This window comes from Onychomys torridus, chromosome 4 (assembly GCF_903995425.1).
Source record: "Onychomys torridus chromosome 4, mOncTor1.1, whole genome shotgun sequence".
NCBI lineage: Eukaryota > Metazoa > Chordata > Mammalia > Rodentia > Cricetidae > Onychomys > Onychomys torridus.
The window spans coordinates 116,092,322-116,114,337 of record NC_050446.1 but is presented as its reverse complement, the minus strand read 5'-3'; the positions used below and the strand labels follow the sequence as shown (position 1 = coordinate 116,114,337).

Here is a 22,016-nt window from a genome sequence, read left to right as displayed (position 1 = left end):
GGATCTCTGCCTCCCGAGTGCTAGGATTAAAGGTGTGTGCCACCACTGCCTGGCTCTGTGTTTAATCTAGTGGCTTGTTCTGATCTCTGCTCTTCAGGCAGATTTTACTAGGGTACAGACTATATCACCACAAAGCATCTTGTATTTTTATTTACTAAACTTGGTAAGACTAGACAGAAAGGCCACGAAGGAACAGGAAACAGCAAAACTATTTACTCTTATATTTAATAAATATACTCATTTATCAACTCAAACTTTTGATTACTGTAAATTCTGAGGATTCAGAGGCTTCTAAGTCAGAGGAGTGCTGAGGTAAATCCACAGACAGAATCTCCACATGGATGCTACCAGGCCATTTCTGCATCTAGCGGGAAGGAACTGAGCTGTCCTGGTCCTCCCAGACTTCCTTCCAAGCCTCTTTACTGCGCAGACGCCTTCCCTCTTCCAGGCCTTCCACTCGACGTGATTTTCGCACATCCCACATGAAAAGCAGATCACTGTTGCCATGCGCGAGGCTCCGAGTTGTGCAGTGACCTACCCAAGGTCACACGGAGGCCAAAGAGGGAGGTCCCTGTGACTCCGGAGCTCTCGTCCCTTGCACTAGCTCCCTGGGTTCCCAGGTGCCCATGGTGCAGGCATGTCTGTCCAGGAGGTCACTCCGGTTGTGTCTTCTCTGAAGCCGGCCCTTCAAGTGGCTAACCCTCCTGGCTTCCTGGGCCGGGAAGAAGGAGGCGGCGATGGCATGCCGCAGGCGCCAAGCGTAGGTCTGCAGCACTAAGGTGGCACCGGCCAGCAGCTGCAGGGCGCCGGCGGCCAGCGCGGCAGTGACTCGGGGCGGCTGAGCCTGAGGCAGGTGGCAGTCGTGGGGCAGGGAGAACAGCTCCCACTGGAAGGAGCGCTCTGCCGAGGCAAACACGTTCTCCACCGGAGGCTGGTTGAGGATGAAGTGGACGAAGTCTAGGAGTTTATAGGAGGCCTTCAAAACAGAAAAGGATGGAGTTAGAGGTGCCACCAGGCCGTTCCCTATCCCTGCCACCTACAGAATGGGCTGAGGGAGGGGCAGCTGTGACTGGGTAGCCAGCAAACCGGCACCACACCAATGTTACCTCTGTTATTCTTACTATCTTTGAGCAAAGTATTTTAGAGAAAACTAAAGCTGGGGTGTATCAATTACTAGCATGTAGGAAGCCCTGGGTTCCACCCAATCACTGGGTGTACCAGGAGTGGGGGTGCCCGCTTTTAATCTCAGCACTCAGGAGGTAGAGGCAGGTGGCTCTCTATGAATTCAAGACCAGCCTGTTCTGCATTACTGAGTTCCAGGTCACCCGAGACTAAATAGTGAATCTCTCTCTCTCTCTCTCTCTCTCTCTCTCTCTCTCTCTCTCTCGTTTTGTTTTTCTGAGAGGAGACAAGGTTACTCTGTGTATCTTTGGAGCCTATCCTGAAACTCACTTTGCAGACCAGGCTGGCCTCAAACTCACAGAGATCCACCTACCTCTGCCTCCTGAGTGCTGGGATTAAAGGTGTGCGCCACCACCACCCAGCAAAACTCTGTCTTTTAAAAAAAAAAAGAAGCAGGAACAGCCCCACCCATCAATGCTTTGGGTGTTGTGATGGTCTAGTCAGTTTGATGGGATTGCCAGCAAGGTACAGAGTGGGTGTGTCTATGAAGGTGTTTTCAGGGAGGACCAGATCATGGGGCTCTGTACCAATCAATAATTCGATTCATTGATGGGTCTACAACACAAAGGCCTTGTTGGAAGGAGGTGAGAAGGGAGGCGGGCCCAGCTGGAGTGGGAACAGACACTGGGGGTACCTGGGGGCTGTACCCTGCCCAGCCTTCCCTGTGATTTATTCTCTGCTTTCCTCTTTCCACGTCTCCTTATCATGGCTATGACACCTAGGAGTATCCAAGGATGATGACTCAGAGAAACAAACAGACCCCCTCCCGCCTGAATTTTTGAGAACGATCCCCTCCGTGCACTTACGTCATACTTCACTGTGAGTGTCATGGGGACAGTGGGCAACTTCTGAGCCCAGGCCACAGCTGCCTGTGCCAGGAGGAAGGCCCCATAGTCCGTGGCCACTGTCACAGCTGTAACCCCTAGGAGCAGCACCAGGAGCCCCAGCCTTAGGAGACAGCCCAGCAGCTCCCCATGCGACAGCTTTGCCTGGGCCGATTGCAGCAGCCAGGGAGGTGGAGAGGCCAGCAGATGTGTGGCACCAGCCTGGGTCAGCTGCTGAACCAGCTGCCGAGTGGCATAGATGTTGTCGAAGCGCAGGTCAGTGAGGTAGCGGTGAAGGTACCGGGCAGACTCGCCCAGGAGGCCCAGCATAAACAGCCCGGTGACTGCTCGCTGAACCCCCAGTGCTGCCCGAGCCAGGAACTCCAGGCCAGAGAAGTCCTCCAGGATCTGCTGAGTGACCGTATGCATGTGAAGGCGGAAGACTGAACCGTTGCCCCGTGTCTCAAATGCCAGGCTCCGGCCACCGGCTTGGCTGACTGGGCCCAGTGCCTGGGATGCCAGGTGCAGCTGGGAAGTGGTGTTAAGCAGACTCTCCAAGGAGCCCTCAGTAACACAGCTCAGCACTCGCCCAGCGGCACCCACATTGGCTAAGACATTTGGCACCACAGCGACAGCCAGGTTGGCTACACTGTAGGACTGGAGCAGCCGGCGGCCCTGCTCAGAGCCCAGGGTCGGCACACTGAGTGCAAATAGGCAGCGTATCGGGGGCACCAGGCCCAGGCTTAGGAAGACCAGGAGACCGCAGACAATGGTCACCAGGACAGGGGGTCCCCGAGGATAAAGCTGCGAAGAGATCAGCCAGTGATGAACCAAGCCTGCGGTGACACTGGCCAGGGAAACACACAGGAGCAGCTGAATCAGCAGTTCACCGCAGCTGGCTGGGACAGGCTGGGAGAAGGCTTTCCAGGCCCTCTGCAGTGGGACAAGTGCCTTGCGGATTCCCAAGCGCCAGAACTTCCACCTGCACACAAGGAAATAGAGGAGCCCCGTGTCAGGAGGGTGTGGGGTCGTCTGTCCCGCCAGCCAGGCTGCTAATAGACTCCACTCTTAGAAGCACAGGGACAGGCACTGACTCTATCCAGAGAGACCAATCAGAGGCTTTCTGTCTATGGGGGTGGGGGTAACACAAGCGGAACCAATCAGAAGCCCTCCCCAGGAAGTCTACAGGGCTGTCAGTCAACAGCCTAAAGTCCCAGCAATACTTGAGGATGTGGACTAGGTGTCTGGACTGAGGCCTCGGGTCTCGGGTTCTCAGAGCCGCGGGTAAGTAGTGGAGGGAGAAGAAGCGTGGTTGAAAGAGAGAATGTAGTAAAAGGAGAGAACGAGGGGCGGCAATTCCACTCTCCCTCGCCCCCCACAGTCGGTGTGGCTCACTGGTGGTCCCAATCATACTCTTCTTTACAGATCTCAGTGTCCCCTCGTCATTTACAGGCAAGGAGGTGGCCCAGTCGACCTCTTAGGGACCTTTTCTTTTCAACCAGACTTATATTAGTCATCAAAATGACATTTCCTTATTTTTTTTATTTATTGTGTAAATTTGCGCCTGCATGTCAACATGCGTGTCAACATCATTCATTCTGCATCTCGATTTTTTAATTACATTTTAATTTTGTGTGTAGGTGCTTGCATGCCTCTGTGAATGTGTGGGTGTGCACATGTGTGTGTACACACGTGCTTGTGTGTGTGTATGGGTGATTGCATGCCTGTGTGTGTGTGTGTGTGTGTGTGTGTGAGTCACAGAATGACTTACTTCCAGGATCTCTTCTCCCCTTCCATTGCATGGGTTTTAAGGACTGAACTTGGGTCTCCCAGCTTAGTGTCAGGCACTTTCACTGACTGAGATTTCTCACAGGCCCATCACATTTTCCTGAGACAGGGTCTCTCAATGGCCCGGTGCTCACCAAGTTACCTAAACTGGCTGGCCAGCAAGCCCCTGGGAGCTGTCTCCACCTCCCAGTGCTGGGATTGCAGGTGTCTTCTCTCACACTCACGCTTTCTCACATGAGTTCTGGGCATTGAAATCAGGTCCTTGAGCTTTTGCAGTGGCCACTTCATTGAGTGGGCTGTCTCTCCGGCTCTCAGTGAATAGTTTTCAGCAATTACCATGAGCTCAGCGTTGGAGACACGTAAGGGAAGCACACCAACTCTGACCTCCTTGGTGCTCACACTAATGACAGCAGGAGGGAGGACACACCACAGCTGGACTCAGGGGTCAAAATGAAACATGGACATCTGGCTTCTCACTGCCGTCTTTGCTGGATGGAGCTAGACATCCAAGGCCTCCAGGGCTGCGCGTCAGAGGGCGCCCCCTACAGGTGCTTGTCATTGCTGCACACCCGGGAGTCTTCAACACCTGTACCCCCTTCCTGGTCCCTGAGGACACTGAGGGACTGCACACTACTCTACACACAGCATGGTTAGTTTGGAAACGGGGAACTGAAATAATATCGAGGAACACAAATGCTTTTAAGAACTGGAAGCCATGTCTCAAGGCACTCAGCAGGATATTCCCAACAGCAGGGGTGACACACATTCTCTCTGAGCCGCATCCTCTGCACACTCCCTCATTCTGTTCCCACACAGCCTTACAGCCATTGCTATTATTTCCATTCTACCAGGAGGAACCCGAGTCCAGAAAGGTGAGGCCGGCAGGCAAGGGGAAGGCTTGAGACTGGAGCTCACGCCCATTGCAGGGGACTGCTGACTTTTCTTGTGTCCCACTCCCCAAACGTACCCCAACCTGAGGAGGTGTTCCATGGCTCCTCTGTTGTCCCTCATGGTCTTTGAGAGCTGTGTTCAGGCAGCTGCTGCGGCAGTCACGGCAGGTTGAGAGGAAGTGCGGGGACCAGAGAGTCCTGTCGTTTCTGCTTCTTCCTTTCAATAAACCCTCCTGGCTGCCTCATCCTGCCCTTCAGAGGCCCACCTCCTGGGGGCTGGGCCAGCTGCCTCATCCTCTCCTGAAAGGCAGTCAGGAACAACCAGGGGTGGGAGGAAACATATTTTCCAAGCATTGCCTGTGATCTTGAGGAAGGTAGAATTAGCCCATTTCACAGAGGAAGAAACTGAGGTTCAGAGAAACCATGCAGCTCATTAACAGTGACACTAGACTAAGAACTCCACTCGACTTCCCTGTCTCTTCTCCCATGGTTAAGCCCCCCCCCCCATCCCCCACCCCCCACCAGGAGAATCCAATCCCTGACTCTGGGGACAAAAGTCCACAAGGACCTTTGCTAAGGCCACACTATGCTGTTCTTAGCCACCATGTACAGCCATGGAAAGGGAATAATAAAAGCAGACTGAATTGAAAATAGTAGATGTCCATAGCTGCACATGTCCCTGTGGTGATCGCCCAGAAAGTGTAACTCCAGGCCCTTCAAGAAGCTCATTCCCAGCTGGCATGCAGAGAACTCTCCCCAGCATAGTTCCCATCACTGTCTACACCTCTGTCCCCAAGAGGCCTCTTCCGTCATGGGATGTCACTCCCCGCACCCTGCAAGGGACACTACCAGCCATCTTCCCTTATAAGGATATCCTGCTGGGCCACAGGCTAAGGCCTGATAGGGAAGTGACTTCACATAGTACATAATTGAAGGAGATCCCTGCAACCAGACCCTCAGAGGGCCAGCCATGAGCCCTTCCAGGAAGCCAGGAGCCTTCACAGGCACCAGCTCCCCATCCAGCCCTGAGACAAGTCTTGACACACAGTAGAGCCCAGAAGCAGCCAATCCTCAGGCCTTATGGGGCTACTACTCTCTCAGAGTTCACATCCTGTTGCCTAGGTACCGGGTATCGCAATGGGACACTCACACTTTGATGCCAAAATGAACAAGCTTTTAAATCAAGGAAAGAAGGAAATAGTAGGAAACAGGGAAGGCAGGAGGGGGGGGGGAGAGAGGGAACACACACACACACACACACACACACACACACACACACACACACACACGAGAGCGGGGTCAGAAAGACATTAATACTATTTTATTTTTCTGGTCAGTCTTATAGGAGACTTGGGTCCTCTGCTGTCTAGTGGGCTGCAGGAGCTAATCAGCTGGCCTCTTTGTAGAGGCAACAGATCAAAATCAAGTGCAGTGTGCTGTGTGACCTTGAGCTAGACGCTGTTCCTCTCTGAAGTCTCGGCATCCTCTGCTACATAAAAACAAAGCACCTGCTCCATGGGCTTGGAAATGCACACAAAAACCTGACCATAGCCTTGAGACAGCATATTGGGAAATGCACACAAATTATTCAGCAGGTAGTACATAAATGTTCATGGCATAAACCCTTCCCTCTGGATTCTAGCCTTGCCTGAGTGGGGTCCAGGCTGCTCAGACTTGACTGCTCAGGCCAAATGTCCTCCATGTCCCCATCCCCATCCCTCAGCTTGGGTCTCATCAGAGTTTGGGACTGCATCCCATAAACCACGGCCAGCCTTTGCCCAGCTCTGTAGTGAGGCCATTTGGGGGAAGCCTCAGGTGGCCGAAGGAGAGTGGATCACATGGTCTGGGGAGCAAGGGGCAGGAGATATTTGGGGGTTCTTTTGGTATGTGTGCATAGTCACCTCTACTCAGGCAAGTCTGGCCTGGCCTCAAGGCCCACGGCATCCGGAGGGCCTTGAGTCACCACAGTCAACAGGGCTGGGCTGGGGGTGGGAATTGAATCTGTAGGAATCAGAGCCACGAGACAAAGAGGAAGTAGGGCGTCTTCAGCTGTTCCCAGGGCCACTCACCTCCCAGCCCCTGTGTCCCTGTGCTTGTCAGCATAGCGGTGAGAAGGCGGCTGTAGTGCATATGGCTGAGAACACACAGGTGGCTAAAATCTTCCCAGCAGGCTGTGGAGATGGTATTTTCAGTGCAAGCAGGAGGACTGAGTCCTAGCCCCAGAATCCAGGGCAGGGGTGGGGCAGCGGGGTCGTGGGCACTCACAGTCCAACCTGGGGAGGTGGAAACAGGGGCTTCCTGGAGCTTGCTGGCTGGCTACCCTGGATGAACTGTGTCTTGAAGCTCAGTGCGGTCAGGGGGACAGCTGCTGGGGGTTGTCTCTGGCCTCTACAGGTGTTCACATTAGTGCACCCATATACACACAAATGTGGACACACAACATGTCTTACCACAGACAACTTAACAGAAACAGAACGGGAGTTGCCAGCAGGAGCCATAGAAGTTTCTAGTAAAGACATAAAAACTGAAAACCATTTTATCAATGTTTCTGTGTGTGTGTGTGTGTGTGTGTGTGTGTGTGTGTGTGTGTGTGTGTGTGTGTATGTGTCCAAGGACAATCTGAAGAGTTAGTTCTCTCCTCCCACCATGTGGGTCCTTAGGTCAGAAAGCTTGGCAGCAAGCTCCTTTACCTGCTAGGCCATTGGGCCTGCCCTGAAATCCATTTTAATAAAATATTTGTTCCACTGAATATATCCCAGATATGAACCTGATTAGCATGTAAGAAATATACAAGAGCATGACAGGATAATTTATATTTATTTTTTCATAACTAAGTACTGAGGGGAGTCACTTATGCCATGGCCTAAATGTTAGGTAGCCAAATGTCGACCACCTCCATCACCTCAGAAAGTGCTGTGGCCAGTGCTCCTCAGGACAGCCAGAGCCAGTGACCACTGGGACTGAAACAGACCTTCCAGCTCACACTGTGGGGCCCTGAGGTCATATTCCATCACAGGCCAGGAAGGTGGCTGAGTGGAAAGCAGAGAGCCAGTGTAGGACAGTATGCAGAGTTGGGGCCTGGGGTGAGAGGGGTGTTTATGGTATGACCTGTTGTGGGATAGAACATTTGCTTAACTATGTAAAGACGTGTGGCATTTGTTTTTACCTTGCCTGCCTGAGGCACCTGATTGGTCTAATAAAAACCTGGATGGCCAATAGCTAGGCAGTAGAGGGATAGGTGGGGTTGGCGGGCAGAAAGAATAAGTAGGAAGAGGAATCTAGGCTTGAGAAATAATGAGTGAGAAAGAGAGAGGGAGACACCAGGGGGCAGCCAGACATGGAGGAAGCAGGAAAGTAGGACATACAGAATGAAAGAAAAGTCAAAAGCCCCAGGCAAAACATAGATGAAGAGAAACACATTAAAATAAGTTATGAGAGCTAGTGGGACAGGCCTAAGCTAAGGCTGAGCGTTCATAATTAATAACGCTGGCAATCCACGAAAGCCTGCTACGTCTACCCCCACACCAGCTGCTGTCACTGCCATTTCGCTTGTTTATATCTGGACTCAGGAGCTCACTACGTAGCCCAGGCTGTCCTGACAAGCCTAACTCCTAATCATCCTGCCTCAGTTTCCCAAGCCCTAGGGTGACAGGTGTGCAGTACCACACCCAGCTTGGCATTTTGTTTCCCAGGAAAGATAGAAGCCCAGATTCACAGGCGGCGGCGTCCTGACATTGAAGTTTGGTGAGAAGTGTCTCCCCGAAGAGGCCAAGGAAGGAGAAGGAAGTCTTGGCAGGCACTGCTGTGGGCTGGGGGGCACTCTGACAGTGTGAGCCACACGCCATGACTGCGGGGTCTGTTCCTTCCTCACCCCACTCCTCCTCCCCACCCTGTGCCCAGGAGTGACCTGGAAAGGCCACACGGAAGGTTCTGTGTGTTCTGGTTTCTGTTGGTGGGGCATATGGGATTGTATGTGCCAATTTGGCCAAGCCACGGTACCAATGACGGTTCAACATTATTCTGGATGTTTCTGTGGGGGTGTTTTTGATTAGATTAACTTTTAGGTCAATAGACTTGGAGCAAAGAAGATGCTCCTCAGAACAGGAGTGGGCCTGGTCCAGTCAGGGAAAGGAGGGTTTGGAAAGAAGGGCTGGGTGAGAGGTCTGCCGCAGACCGCGGTCTTCCAGTCCCAACTGTCATTTTTCTGCTCTCAGCCTTCTGGTCCCCCATTCTCCATCTCCTCAGGTGTGGGATTTCCCCAAGTCTCCACAGCTGTGAGCCCACCCCTAACACACATCTTCTTCTCTCTTCCCTCCAGTGAGATGCAACAGCCCTGCCACCAAGATTCCCCTCTCTGCAGTTTCGTCAGGCCCAAACCACAGGCCCAGACCATTCATCAGAGCCGACAGCCTCAACTCCTGTTCTGAATGCAGTTGCTTACCGAGATCCAGACTGGGAGCTGGGAAGCCACCTAAAGAGGGACCCCACAGGGTTAGTGACCACCGGGAACATTCCAGCAGCAGCCAAGTTCTGTGACCTGCTATCCCAGTTTAGCTACCCACCCCCGGCAATGCCACGGGGCCTTTGCTCATGTTCTTGGGGGTGATGGGGTGCTAGGTCCTCCACAGAGCTCTGCCCAGAGGCAGAGAACCAGCAAATCAGTCCCAGGGGCGCAGTGCTGGGTGAGTTACTGAGCAGCTGTAGATGACAAACTGGGCTGGCATTGGCTTGTTTGTCCTTTCTGACTTCTGGCACCCCTGGCAGGCTCCAGGTGAGCCCTAGTGGATTTCCTGTGACTCAGCCTCCCCTGTTCCCACACCACAGTGCCTCTGTCAGTGCCCTGTCCTCTTGCCTCGGGTCTTCTGCTGAGAATGCACAGCCAGTCAGTGAAGGGGACCAGCGACACCCTGGGGTCCTGTCCTGGCAGAGATGAGGATAGCTGCCCCTAGAAGGGGCAGAAGTTGGACATTCAAGACCCGGTTGATAGTCCAGGACCTGAGGTCATTGTCCCATGCTGTTCATCCTCCTCCAGAGTCCCCACCACTTCCACATTCTCCTTTCCAGGGAGCTATGAGTATCTAGCCATTGTGTCCAGCTTCAGCCCAATGCCACCTCCTCAGAGAAGCCCACCCGAAACCCATGACCTGAGTCAGCTCATCATGTGGCCATTTAAATGATGACTGTCATTGTACCTATGTTTACTGTCCTGCTGCCTGTTCCTCCTTCTACATTTGAACCAGCACATCACAGCCTGAGTGCCTGCTGAATGGACCACGGTGAGGAGTGAAGAACGGATGGAGGGCATGTCCATGGATCGAGTACTTACTGAGCACTGGCTACGTGCTGGAACCTGGTCCAGACATCTGAGTTACATTAGGGAGCCAGAGAATGGCTTTTGTTGTTTATACTGTACAAGGTGAGACATGGAATAAATAAGAAAATAAATCTTCCAGGTAGTGGTAGCTCATGCCTGAAATTCCAGAACTCCAGGAGGCAGAGGCAGGTGGATCTCTGAGTTTGAGGCCAGCCTGGTCTACAGAGGGAGTTCCAGGACAGTCAGGACTATTACACAGAGAAACCCTATCTCCAAAAATCCAAAAAAACAAAAACAAACAGCACAGCATCCTGAGAGCTGAGGAAGTGTGAGTGTGCATAGAGGTGAGACTGTGAAGGAAGGGAAGTCAGAGGTCAGTTTTGCAGAAGTTCTAGACCAGCAATCTGGGGTTTCATTCTGAAAAGCCAAGAACCATCATATCCAGTATTGACCAACATTCTTTATTTGAGTGCATTTTTGATCAGCAGTATCAGAAATCATGAATCCTGTGGTCACAAAGCCATGGGCTTCTCAGTGCGTGGGCTGTCCCTGACCCCTGAGGGACACCACCATCCGTTCCCAGAGGGCTGAGCTGATCAGTCTTGTAGTGCCACTGCCAGCTCAGCACCCCCAACACTCCAGCTCTGGGAAAGCACTCTGACTCACTTGTGCCTTATCAGAAAGTGTCCATCTCTGGGAAGTCCACCCTGGCAAGGCAGTGAGGGCTCCACCCCTGGGTGTCAGCGGAGTTCCAAGTTGCCCGCTGTCCCCACCCTGCTCCATTCACAGGATGCCAGAAGCTTATGCTAGGAATAAGGACAGCAATTGTCTGCTTCCCGGCTCCAGCCTCTGCTGGCAGGCTAGCTCGGGGTCTCCATCTGCAGAACGTATTACAGTATGCTTCCTTTTTTGCCATGGTTTTCTTCAAGGCCTCCACTGACCTCCAGATTTTTCTCTCACCCCTGAAGACTGTGGCCTTTGCAATTTAGACATAGTGACCACATGAGGTGGGAGTGGAGAGGCCAAACCCAGTGGTGGGGGTAAGAAACAGCTGGTGGTCTGCAGCCACAGAGCCCATCACAAGGGCCACACATGGGAGGGTCCTTGATGGATAATGGGGGCCCAGCAGGGTTTGACCTGGAGTTATGGCCCCAGGGAATAAGATGAGAAAAGAGAGCCCTAAGCATCTTGGGTAGACATGTGAGCTGGGGTTTCTCAAACCCCCATGGTGTGTATATGGCGGGGTGGGGTGGGGGGTGCTGGAGAAGCAGCAAAGAGACTCCAGAGGCCTGTGTCCTCCATTCCCTGGAGGACAACCTCTGGCTTCTGGGTGTCTACAGGGGAGATGATTAAACAGCAATGGGCAGAATCCAGCCTGCAGTGAACAGCTGTAACATCTGGCCTAGAGATTTGCAGCCACATTGCAGCCACAATGCCACCCCCAGCTGAGTGGTGCTGTCTTCAAGGACCTAAAGCCAGTGGCCACCACATGCATGGATAGCTCTCAACCCCAGGTGTGCAAGACAAATGCCATTTCAGTCCCTTGTGGCTCCAGTGGCCTTCCCTGCACCCTGGCCACAGACCAGCTCAGTGAGAAAAGCCTGTTCCTCAGGCAGCAGATCCAGGAGACAGGCTTTGAAATGCATGAGAAAGAAAGAGAAGGTGCTGCAGACAGTGAGCTGGAGGCCCAAGTGGACCCCTGGAGGCCACCCTTGCTTGCTTGCTGCCTCCTATCAGATTACAGAAAAGATTTGCTCCATCAGCTTGTAGGGTCCTAGCAGCAAGTGAAGGCAACAGCCAGTGGGGGAAGGCCCAGCCCAAAGGGAAGTCCCCAGCAGGACTCAGAGGATTTGAAGCGTGCTGTTGGTCGAGGCGGGTGGCAGGGCGGTGACGTTGGCAGAGTGGGTGTTGGCCCAGTCTGGGAAGGTGCCCAGCTGGAAGATGCTCTGTGCCCAGGTGTTCATGGCCAGGCTAAGCAGCAGGACGCCCATCAGGTTCATCAGGAGGCCGGTCCGCACCTGCAGTGAAGACCGTGTGAGAGCAGCACGGGCCCTCAGAGGGGACAGCAGACGGTGGCTCAGTCCACAGCTGGCAGCCCACAGATGGCAGCCCACAGCTGGCAGTGCCGGAGCCAGCTACAAGTGTAGGACATAGATACTTCCCAGGACCCAGGCTGGCCCCCAGGCCAAGTGATCTCCTCCGTGGAGGGTCTCTAGCTGCCTGGCATCTGGCTACAGAGTGGTCTTGGGTTATGCCCATTAACCACAAAGGTCACTTTAACAAGGTTATCAATTCCACTTTAAGACAGAGAAAGGCAAGCTTGCCCAATGGTCCCATTTGAGCTTATGCCCCTCCCCATATTCAGCATGCTCATGTAGACACACATGATGCAGGTACACATACTGGAGGTCCAGTTAAGGAAATTCTTCTCAAAGAGAAGACTTGAGATGAGACAGGGTCTCATGTAGCCTAGACTGGCCTCAAATTCACCATGTAGCTGAGGCTGGCCTTCAACTCCTGATGGCCAACAACTTGCCTTTGTCTCCCAAGAGCTGCTATTACAGTTGATTTTCTATAATCCTGCCTAGCTAATGTTTCCACCAACGTATTTATTTATTTATTTATTAAGGTTTATTTATTTATTATGTATACAGTGTTCTGTCCACATGCATGCTTAGGGCACCAGATATCATTACAGATGGTTGTTAGCCACCATGTGGTTGCTGGGAACTGAACTCAGGACCTCTGGAAGAACAGCCAGTGCTCTTAACCTCTGAGCCATCTCTCCAGCCGCCTCCACCAATGTATTTAGACAGCACCTTGGTCTATGGCTTTCTCTGCTCTGTCACTATGAAACTTCATCAAGTTGCACATTGCAACATGCATTTGAGGTACCCGAAATCTGTGTTCCTGGGCCATGTTCACTTACATTTGGCTCCAGAAGAAACCATCTCTTCTCCTCACTGAGGTAAGAGCTGTTTTTGCTTTGACAGCTGCAAGTTCAAGGCCAGCCAGGGTCACAAAGTGAAGACATCTCAATTGTTTCAGGCCTGCTTCCTGGAAACCCAGACCCTACATCTAATAATGTCATTCCTCTCAAAATCTACCCAAACCCAGAAGCCCTGGCTCTGTGGATCTGGTGACATGGAGTGAAGCCATTTCCCCACTTTAGACATTTGCAGGAGCTGGGCTCTCTGCCTGGACAATCTCCCTCCACCCCCACTGTGGCTCCTCGCAAGGCTGGCGAGTCATTTTCTCAGAAGGGCCATTTTGCCCATCCCATCACTCTCTTTCGATTCCCAGTACCTTGTATCATTTTTTCACTTAACAATTATGAAATTCACATGTTTTTAACACATGAGGAGTAGTCTTCTAGTTAGTTGGCCTCTAGTCACAGAAAGCACCCTTCCTGCACTGCTGCCCCCCAGTGGCTGGAATTCAGATTACACTGAGTAAACCCAACTATGAAAGAGGCCTGGAGCTACTTCTTTCCTCTGCTTCTTCCCGCCCTTCCTCTCTCCCCATTTATCCTGTTGGGGTCTCATATCTGGTTCATTCGGTAGGCTGACCTCAGCTGTGTGAACTGAGGATGCATGGGGTGGTGGTGGCTGAGGACAGAGGAAGAGGAGGAAGAAAAATTCAGAGAAAAAGGAGAATAGAGGAAGAAGAGAATGGAGAGGCGGAGGTGAGGAGGAGGAAGAATAAGGTTTCGGTTTCAGATGTTTCAGCATCCAACAGAGGCCTGGAATAGACTGGCCCTCCACTCAGCCCTCCTCTTGCCAGGCCACTGCCGGGAAGGCCCACACTTACCATGTCTTTGACCAGCAAGTGTCCACTGGCGAAGGCAATGGAGTTGGGGGGTGTGGAGACCGGCAGCATGAAGGCATAGGAGCAGCCGACTGTGCCAGGGATCATCAGGTACAAGGGGTGCACATGCAGCCGGATAGCCTGGCCCAAAGAAGTCACAGTTAGAAACTGAGACTGTTGGAGAGAGTGTCAAAGGCGTAGAGATGGTCAGAGTGACAGAGAACAGTAGAGGCACATGAGGAGAGGGCCAGACACAGAGAAATGTAGCCAGACACAAACGCAGGACACGCACTCTTAGAGAAACAGAAGAACCTTCTTAAGGCCAGTGACGACAGGGCCACACTGTGTTTTACCAGGGTGCAGGCAAAAAACAAACAAACAAACAAACAACCCAAACCCAAAAACAAAACAAACAAACAAACAAACTTATTTAGAGCTGCATGGGGAGGCTCCATTGCAGGGGACTCTAAGTGGGGAGTTGGGCCAGAGGTGTCCCTTCACCCTGCCCCACGGGGATCCTCACCAGCTCTGCTAGGACAGGCAGGAAGATGATAATGGTGGCCGTGTTACTGGCAAACTCTGTGAAGAAGGCGATGACCACAGTGATGAGCAGAACGGCCAGCACCGGGGGCACATGTTCCAGCGGGTGTAGCTGCCCACCGATCCACGCTGACAGCCCGGACTCCTGTGGGCAGACATGCCTTCAGTCTCGGTCCACCCAGTACCACCCTTCACAGACGACAGCCACTAGTGCAAACTCCTCTGCCACATGCTCCACGGGCCATAGCCCAGACCCCTGCAATCCCATGATCCATTCGGCTAGAAAGCAAGTTCCAGTTGGGTTCAGTGCCTAAAGTTACAGCTTGAATGGGGGAGGGAACCAGATAGATCTTTACGGCTAATTCTCATTTCTCCAGTGACAGTCACCACTTAAAATGATTGCTATTCCTTCCATAAAAGATTAACTATTGTTAGTACATAGTGGCACACACACACACACACACACATATATATATATATGTATACATATATATAAATATATATATAAAATATTATATCCCATATACTATTCATAATAAAAACATATATAATGGTTAGTTTTAATTGTCAACTTGATGCACTCCAGAACAGTGGTTCTCAACCTTCCTAATGCTGTGATACTTTAATATAGTTCCTCATGTTGTGCTGGCCCCAACCATAAAATTGTTTTCATTGCCATTTCATAGCTGTAATCTTGCTACTGTTATGAATCATATTGTAAATATCTGTGCTTTCTGATGGTCTTAGGCGACCTTGTGAAAGGGTTGTTCAACCCCAAAGGGGTCTCATCCCCCAGGTTGAGAACCACTACTCTGGAACCACCTGAGAAGGGTCTTACTAAGGATTGTCTAGATCAGGCTGGCCTGTAGGCAAGTGTGTAGGGGATTGTTTTAATTATGTCAATTGATGTGGGAAGAAACAGCCCATTTTGGGCAGTGCTATTCCCTGGGCTTGGGTCCTGGGCTATGCAAGAGTAGGAAGAGCAAGCTGAGCACAAGTACGCATACATTTATTGCGTTCTTCTGACGATGGCAAAATGGGGCCAGCTCCCTTAAGCTCCTGTTTGACTTCTCTACTATGGTGGGCTACAATGTAATTGTGAATAGAAATAAACCCATTCTCCCTTAAGTTGCTTTTGTCAAGGTATTTTTTTTTTAAATCACATCAACAGGAAAGGGAACAAAGACAGCATGTGTCTAATATATCAAATATGATACAATGTGATTAACGATAGACTTCTGAGCAGCCCGAAGGATTTTTATCACAATGACAATAACATAGAAACCAACATTAACATGGTATCGTTAGTCACCATCCTAAGAATCACCGTTATCTAGGCTAGGCACCTACTGGCACCTGCTGGTACCTGCTGGCACCTGCTGGCTCCTCCCTACCATCCTGTCCTTATTTTACTGAAGAGGAAAAGTCCTTGTGACTTGCCCATGGCCCAGTAGCAGTGACTGAGATACCTGTATAAGCTTCTAGAAAGTCCCTACCATTTCCATCTTCCTCTGGAGGAGCTGGTCTGTCACTTGACTCTTAATTAGGAGCAATGCCCTCCTGGGTGTGATAGCGCACACCTATAATGTCAGTACTTGGGAGGTGGAGGCAGGAGGATCCCTTGGCAACATAGAGAGTACCAGGCCAGCTTGGTACTATCTTCAAGCTGAACAAACAAGTAAATCAAAGCAAAATGAAACAAAGGAAGCACAATGTCCAAAGTGGACTGTGGTTTCTGGGCATGGAAGGTCAAGAAGCCCCGCCCCTTCTCTCTCTAACCAATGCTACACAAATGTCAGGCTACTCTCTACTGACCTCTCTAGGAACTATCTTGGTTAACAATGTATCACGCACACTCTTCCACCATTAGATATATCCAGGCCAGCTTCCTTAAGACCTCAAAGCTGCCTGCCCCTCAAGCTCCTTGCTGCCCCCTGCTGGTGGCACTCAGCAAGGTCTGGACAACAGTGCTGCCAGCAGGGACCCCCAGCCCTACCTTAGGGCTTTTTCTGAGAAAGTTAACAGAGCTGTAGGTTCAGGAGCCAATCCAAGGCAGAGCTGAATGAGGCCCAAACACTGAGAATTAAATGCCTTCCTACCATTGCCTGGTAACACCTGGCACCCTCAGGTCCTGGGCACATCATCCATGAGAGTTGATTGGTGCCTGCTCTGTGTTGAGTGAACATTCCCTGCTCATTCTGAAGTTATATTTATTATTGATTTATTTACTTTTGCAATGCTGGACACAGAACCCAGACTTCATGCAGGTGAGGCAGGTGCTCCACCACTGAGCTCTACCTGAAGGTCAGACTTTCCTTTTTACTTTGAGACTAAGTTGCCCAGGCTAGCCTTGAACTCACTCTGCAGCCAGGCTAGACTTCAACTTTTGATCTTCCTACCTCAGTCTCCTGAAAAGCTGGGATTGCATGCCTGGGTCACCATATCTGGCTTCAGAACCTGACATTTCTCCATTGATTCTGGGTCACAGCAGCTATCTAGACAGAGCAACACATTAGCTTCTCCGATTTACCTTAGAAATTATTTTCAGGGCCTGAGCAATAAGAGCTTAAGAAGCTATGTGTGGTGGCTCATACTTTTAATCCCAGCACTTGGGGAGTAGGAAAGAGGATGATTGGGAATTCAAGGCCAGCCTGGGCTGCAAGAGTCCCTGTCTAAACAAACTTAAAACCAAAGAAGCAAAATCAAAACAAAAACAAATGACAGCTTAGGCATTTTTTCACTCCAGGAAAGTCCTTGTAGAGCTCAGGCACTTTCTGCAACCTGCAGCGTTCTGTGAGAGGCTGGGCCAGCCCCCCCCCTGCTCCAGGGAATGCAGGGCAGCTGGTGTTCCCTCAAGCCATGGCCTGGCACAACACACACAAAGAGACGGCACAATTAACCAGAGAGGCACTGCTGACAGAGACTGTTAATGACCAGGCGAGTGGCCAATCAAGAGCTTCCTGTGGCCGGCCTCTGAGTGAGAGGTCTCTTGCCGGCACCCAGTGCCTGGACTTGGGCTCCTCAATGAAGAGACTCTTTTTCCTCTAAGTTCCCTACGGTTCTGCTGGGGACACTAAAGGGATTTCCCCCAGCCCCTTTCAATTCCCTGAGGAACAGCAGGTTTGGTTTCCTTGGAAACACAGCCCCCAGAATTCCCAGGGAGGCCAGAGACCAGCAGCAGCCAGAGGCAGCATGGGTAGAGCTAAGGAGAGGTGCTTAGCTGGGTCAAGTGTGCTTCCCAACTGACCCCCTCCTGCTGTGTCCTTCTGGGTTAACTCCCTTCCCTGTGCCTCAGTTTCCTTGTCTGTAAGTCAGAGGTCACAGGGAGAAAAGCAGCTGATCTAAAGTACGTAGTAAAGTGTCTGGACACTGTGAGTGCTATGTGACCGGCTGCCATTAGCCGTCACGAGGTGCCTATGGGGGATCTCGGAACTGACTGATTAGTAGAGACCCAAAGGTGACCAGCAGACCCAAGGCCACTTTGCAGATGTAGCTGGAGGGAGACTGAGCTACCAGGCCAGCCTCTCTCCCCCGTTTTTTCTTCAGCTAGATCCCCTCTCTTCGCTCCCCTCACTACACAATGCAGACATGTTTCTTAAGGAAGGCTGAAGTCCAGGGTTCAAAATCCAACGTCTCCCAGTGAGGGACTAGGAGCTGGACAGACAGGCAGGCAGAAAGAGGGGCCACAGATAACAAGAAGGACAAGCTTCCACCTCTTACTCACCCTCCTGACCTGAGACAAAAGCCCATGGCTTAAAACAAAGGTCTGGTGGGCTTTTCCTCCTGAGAGTCGCCCTACCTTGCCCATGGACCAGTCTGACAAATTCAAGGCTAGACCAGGATATGTTTACCCCCAAATGGTGGGCCCGCCAGCCTCTCTGTCTTTGTTCAAACAGACCAACCCTCAGTGGGGGAGGGGGGACTCCTTAAAGACCTTTAAAACCCTAGTCCTCAGGAGAGACTGGAGTTTAGCCTCCCAAGTCCCAGAGCTATGCTCTTGCTCTGCAGGGGTTTCCCTCTCTCTCTGTGTCTCTGTCTCTGCCTCTATCTCTCTCTCTGCACGTGTGGGCATGCATGCGCTCATGGTGCGTGTTCCCTTGCCCCTAATAAAAGCCTTCTTTTACTGGCTGTTTCTTTCTGCCGCCCTCATCAGTGTCTGAGATTTTCCCTGCTGCTTCTTGTGCTCAATTCTTTCCTTGCCTTTTAATTCTTTAAGTGGCAAAGAAAATGAACCCAATCAAGGCCCCAAGAATGTAACACTGGGGCCCTGGGAAATCTCTCATAAAACACAGTAGACCCAGCTCTGCACACTAATTCTTAGAAGAGACAAAGCAAGTTAGAGTAAAGAGAAAGCTGCTGTGTATGTGTGAGCATTTAACCGTTGCAGCACTTAAGAGCTCTGTGACCTTAGATAAGTTACTTAACGTCTCTGCTCCTCCATTTCTTTAAATGACTATGAGGATTAAATGGATGCATGGGAAAATGGCCACCCCTGTCTGTAAGCACCAAAAAGGATTTATTTGTTAAGTAATCTGATAAGCAATGGAGTGTTTTCCTTGATGCTGGACATGTTCCCAAGTGCTTTGTTAATTTAATTTCCATGGCCATGCATGAAGAAGGTGGTGCAACCATTCCCATTTCATTGTTGAAGAAACTGAGGCACAAGGAGCTTGTGCTGGCTGGTTTTATGTCATCTTAATACATGCTAGAATTATCTGAAAGGAGGGAACCGCAATTGAGAAAATGCCTCCATGCTGAAAGGCATTTTCTTAATTAGTGATGAGGGTCTAGTTCATGGTGGATGGTGCCATCCCTGGGCAGGTAGTCCTGGGTTTTGTAAGAAAGCAGGTTGAGGAAGGCAGGGGGAGCAAGCCAGCAAACAACACCCCTCCATGGCCTCTGTGTCAGTTGCCTCCAGGATCCTGCTCTGTGAGGGCTCCTGTCCTGAGTTCCCTTGGTGGTGGATTATTTCCTGGAAGTGTAAGCTGAAATAAACCCTTCCTCCCCAAGTTGCTTGGGTCATGGTGTTTCATCACAGCAATAGTGACCCTGACTTGGACGAAGCTAAAAGACATGTTCTGAGCCCAGATGTGGAACCTCAGCCATGCTCTTAGGCTTGTACCACCATTGCCAGGGCTAACAGTCACACGTAAGAACCAACTCGGATTTCCAGGGAAGAGTGGCTGATAGAGGAGCACATGTCTCTGTGTGCCCCTGGGATTCACTGCCTCTGACTTAACCTCAAGCTCCCAGAGGTTAGGTGGTGGATGTGACTTACACAATTTACACACACACAAAGTCACCAGAGCAAGACCAGACACAAGACGCTCACCTGCCAGCAGCTATGGCAGCTGCAAGGTTGCGTGTGCTCCTGGCAATGGCAGGGATCCACTCTCTTTCAGGGTGTTAGCATGCTCAAACTAGTCCCTGCCTCAACATGGCCCTTCTGAACACTGGGATGGCTGACCTTCAAGACAACTCAACTGGACTTGAAATCACCATGGAAACACTCCTCTGGGAGTGTCTGTGAGGCTAGTTCTAGAAAAATTTCACGGAAAAGACCCATTCCATGGGCTGGGATCCTGACTGAACAGGAGGAAAGTGAGCTGAATACCTTTCCCTCTCTGCTTCCTGACTATGGACACCATGTGACCAGCTGCCTCAGGTTCCTGCCACCGTGTCCTCCCAGCTGCCATCATGGACTGCGACCTCGAACCACGAGGCAAAGCAAATTCTTCCTGCAGTGGCCTTTGCTGGGTCATCTGTCACAGTACTGAGGCACTGACTGAGACAAGCACCATTAAGCGTCAGGCCACTCCCGGTTGTCCAGACCAGTGGTGGGGACAGGTGGCTTCACAGTTTCCAGAGGGAGCGGGCACCAAGAAGGCAAACAGGGTTACTTGGGAGTGACCGGGTGCTAAGAGCAAGAGGGTCAGGGAGCAGACTTTAGGGACCAGGACCCCAGTCTCTGAGGAGTCAAGACCTGAGGACTGAGAACTCAGAGAGCAGGGATAGCTCATTAGAGAAAGGCCGGGGGTGGAAATGAGTCTGACGGGGCTGGAGAAGAGCAATGGGGCCAGTGGACTGCCGTGAGAAGGGAGAGGGAGGTGGGTACAACAGTGGGGGGGGGGGAGGGAGGCAGGGCCTGGGTGTGTAGGGTAAGGGAAGCCTTTAGACCAGTGTGGAAGTATACGGGGCATCTAGGGTACACACTGCAGCAGGTGGCCTGAGGAAGTGCTGCTATGGCTTCTGGGTAATCCACATGTCCAGGCCCACCTATGCTCCAGCCAGGGATCCTCAAGCCTCAGACTGGTAACTGCAGCCTGGTGAAGGCCCTGGACAGGGTCCAGAAGCAAGAGGTATCACAAGCATCTTGGTGGCTCCTGGGCCAGATTTTGCCGCCTGAGGACAGAGGCTGGGGTGAGGGGCAGCTGGTAGACAAAGGCCCCACTGAATGGAAGCCCTGGCCCACTGCCCAGCACTGGCCTCCCAGCATGCACATGGCCCTGCATCCCAGCCCCAGAGGCAGTGCCCCATGACCAATCCCCCAGCTTGGTGAAGCCTCTAGGGTGCAGGTTCTCCAGCAACCCCAGCCCCAGGGCCAGGCTGCACCCAGTTCCTGTAGCAAAAGGCGCTTTAACCACTGAATTGTGCAGCCTGAGCTGCCCCATTACCCTCCACTGGCCCTTTCTGTAATGTCCACTCCAAATAGCCAGCTACGTCAGGCTGTGTCCCAAGTATTGTCTCATTTTATAACACTATGTGACAACTCTTGCAGGTGGCTGCCTGGTCATTCCCATTTTATAGACAAGAAAACTGAGACCCAGAAGATTTAACAACTCAACCAAGGTCACACACACACACACAAAAAATCTGTGATTCTAATGGAGACAGTCTGGTTCCACTGTGTGGCCTGACCCTCCAAATCTGAACAATATGCTACTTCCTCCAGGAAGCCTTCCCAGATACACCATGTGTCTTAAGTTAGGGTTTCTATTGCTGTAAAGAGACACCATGATCACAGCAACTCTTTTTCTTTTCTTCTTCTTTTTTTTTTTTTTTTTTTTTTTTTTTTGTGGAGCTGAGGATCGAACCCAGGGCCTTGCGCTTACTAGGCAAGTGCTCTACCACTGAGCTAAATCCCCAACCCCATCACAGCAACTCTTATAAAGAGTTTAATTGAGGGTGGCTCACTTACAGTTTTGGAGTTCAGTCCATTATGATCATGAAGGGGAGCATGGCAGCATGCAGACAGACATGGTGTTGGAGCAGAGAGCGTTACATCTTGCAGGCCACAGGAAGTTGACTGACTGTCACACTGAGGGAAGCTTGAGAAAAGAGACCTCAAGGCTTGCCCCCACAGTGACACACTTCCTCCAACAAGGCCACACCATGTAAGAAGGCATTTCAGCCGTCCTTATTTCAGAGACAGCCTTAGCTGCCAGTGGTTTTGAATGCCTGAGGTGGATCGAATCCTTAAGGGCTTGGCCTGGAATCCCTTGTACGCTGCCCTCCCCTGGCTGAGCAAATGGGGAGCAACTGGCCTCTTCTTTCTGTCTTTGTCTTCTGGCTTTAAAATGGGGACAGCAGCTGAGGACATACCTCAGATGCACAACGTCCTGGGTTTGATCCCTAGGATTACATAAGGCAGACATGGTGGTACATGCCCCC

The 22,016-nt window shown here is 51.5% G+C and overlaps 2 protein-coding genes across 2 annotated transcripts in view; both read right to left on the bottom strand.

Annotated features, from left to right (window-relative positions):
- Positions 1–524: 524 nt before the first annotated feature.
- On the bottom strand, positions 525–8,529 carry LOC118581911 (osteoclast stimulatory transmembrane protein). The gene is made up of 4 exons (XM_036184310.1): positions 8,418–8,529; positions 6,754–6,957; positions 1,989–3,073; positions 525–976 (listed from the first exon to the last, which is right to left on the bottom strand). The coding sequence occupies exons 1-4, from the start codon at positions 8,527–8,529 to the stop codon at positions 545–547; spliced, it is 1,833 nt and encodes a 610-aa protein (XP_036040203.1). The 3' UTR covers positions 525–544.
- Positions 8,530–10,443: 1,914 nt separating this feature from the next.
- Positions 10,444–22,016, bottom strand: part of Slc13a3 (solute carrier family 13 member 3) — a 64,534-nt gene continuing 52,961 nt past the window's right edge. The window contains exons 9-11 of the mRNA XM_036184309.1: positions 14,329–14,490; positions 13,809–13,946; positions 10,444–12,016 (exon numbers count right to left, since the gene is read on the bottom strand). Of these exons, the coding sequence (XP_036040202.1) occupies positions 11,840–12,016; positions 13,809–13,946; positions 14,329–14,490 (477 nt within the window). The 3' untranslated portion in view covers positions 10,444–11,839. The remainder of the gene's footprint in view (positions 12,017–13,808; positions 13,947–14,328; positions 14,491–22,016) is intronic.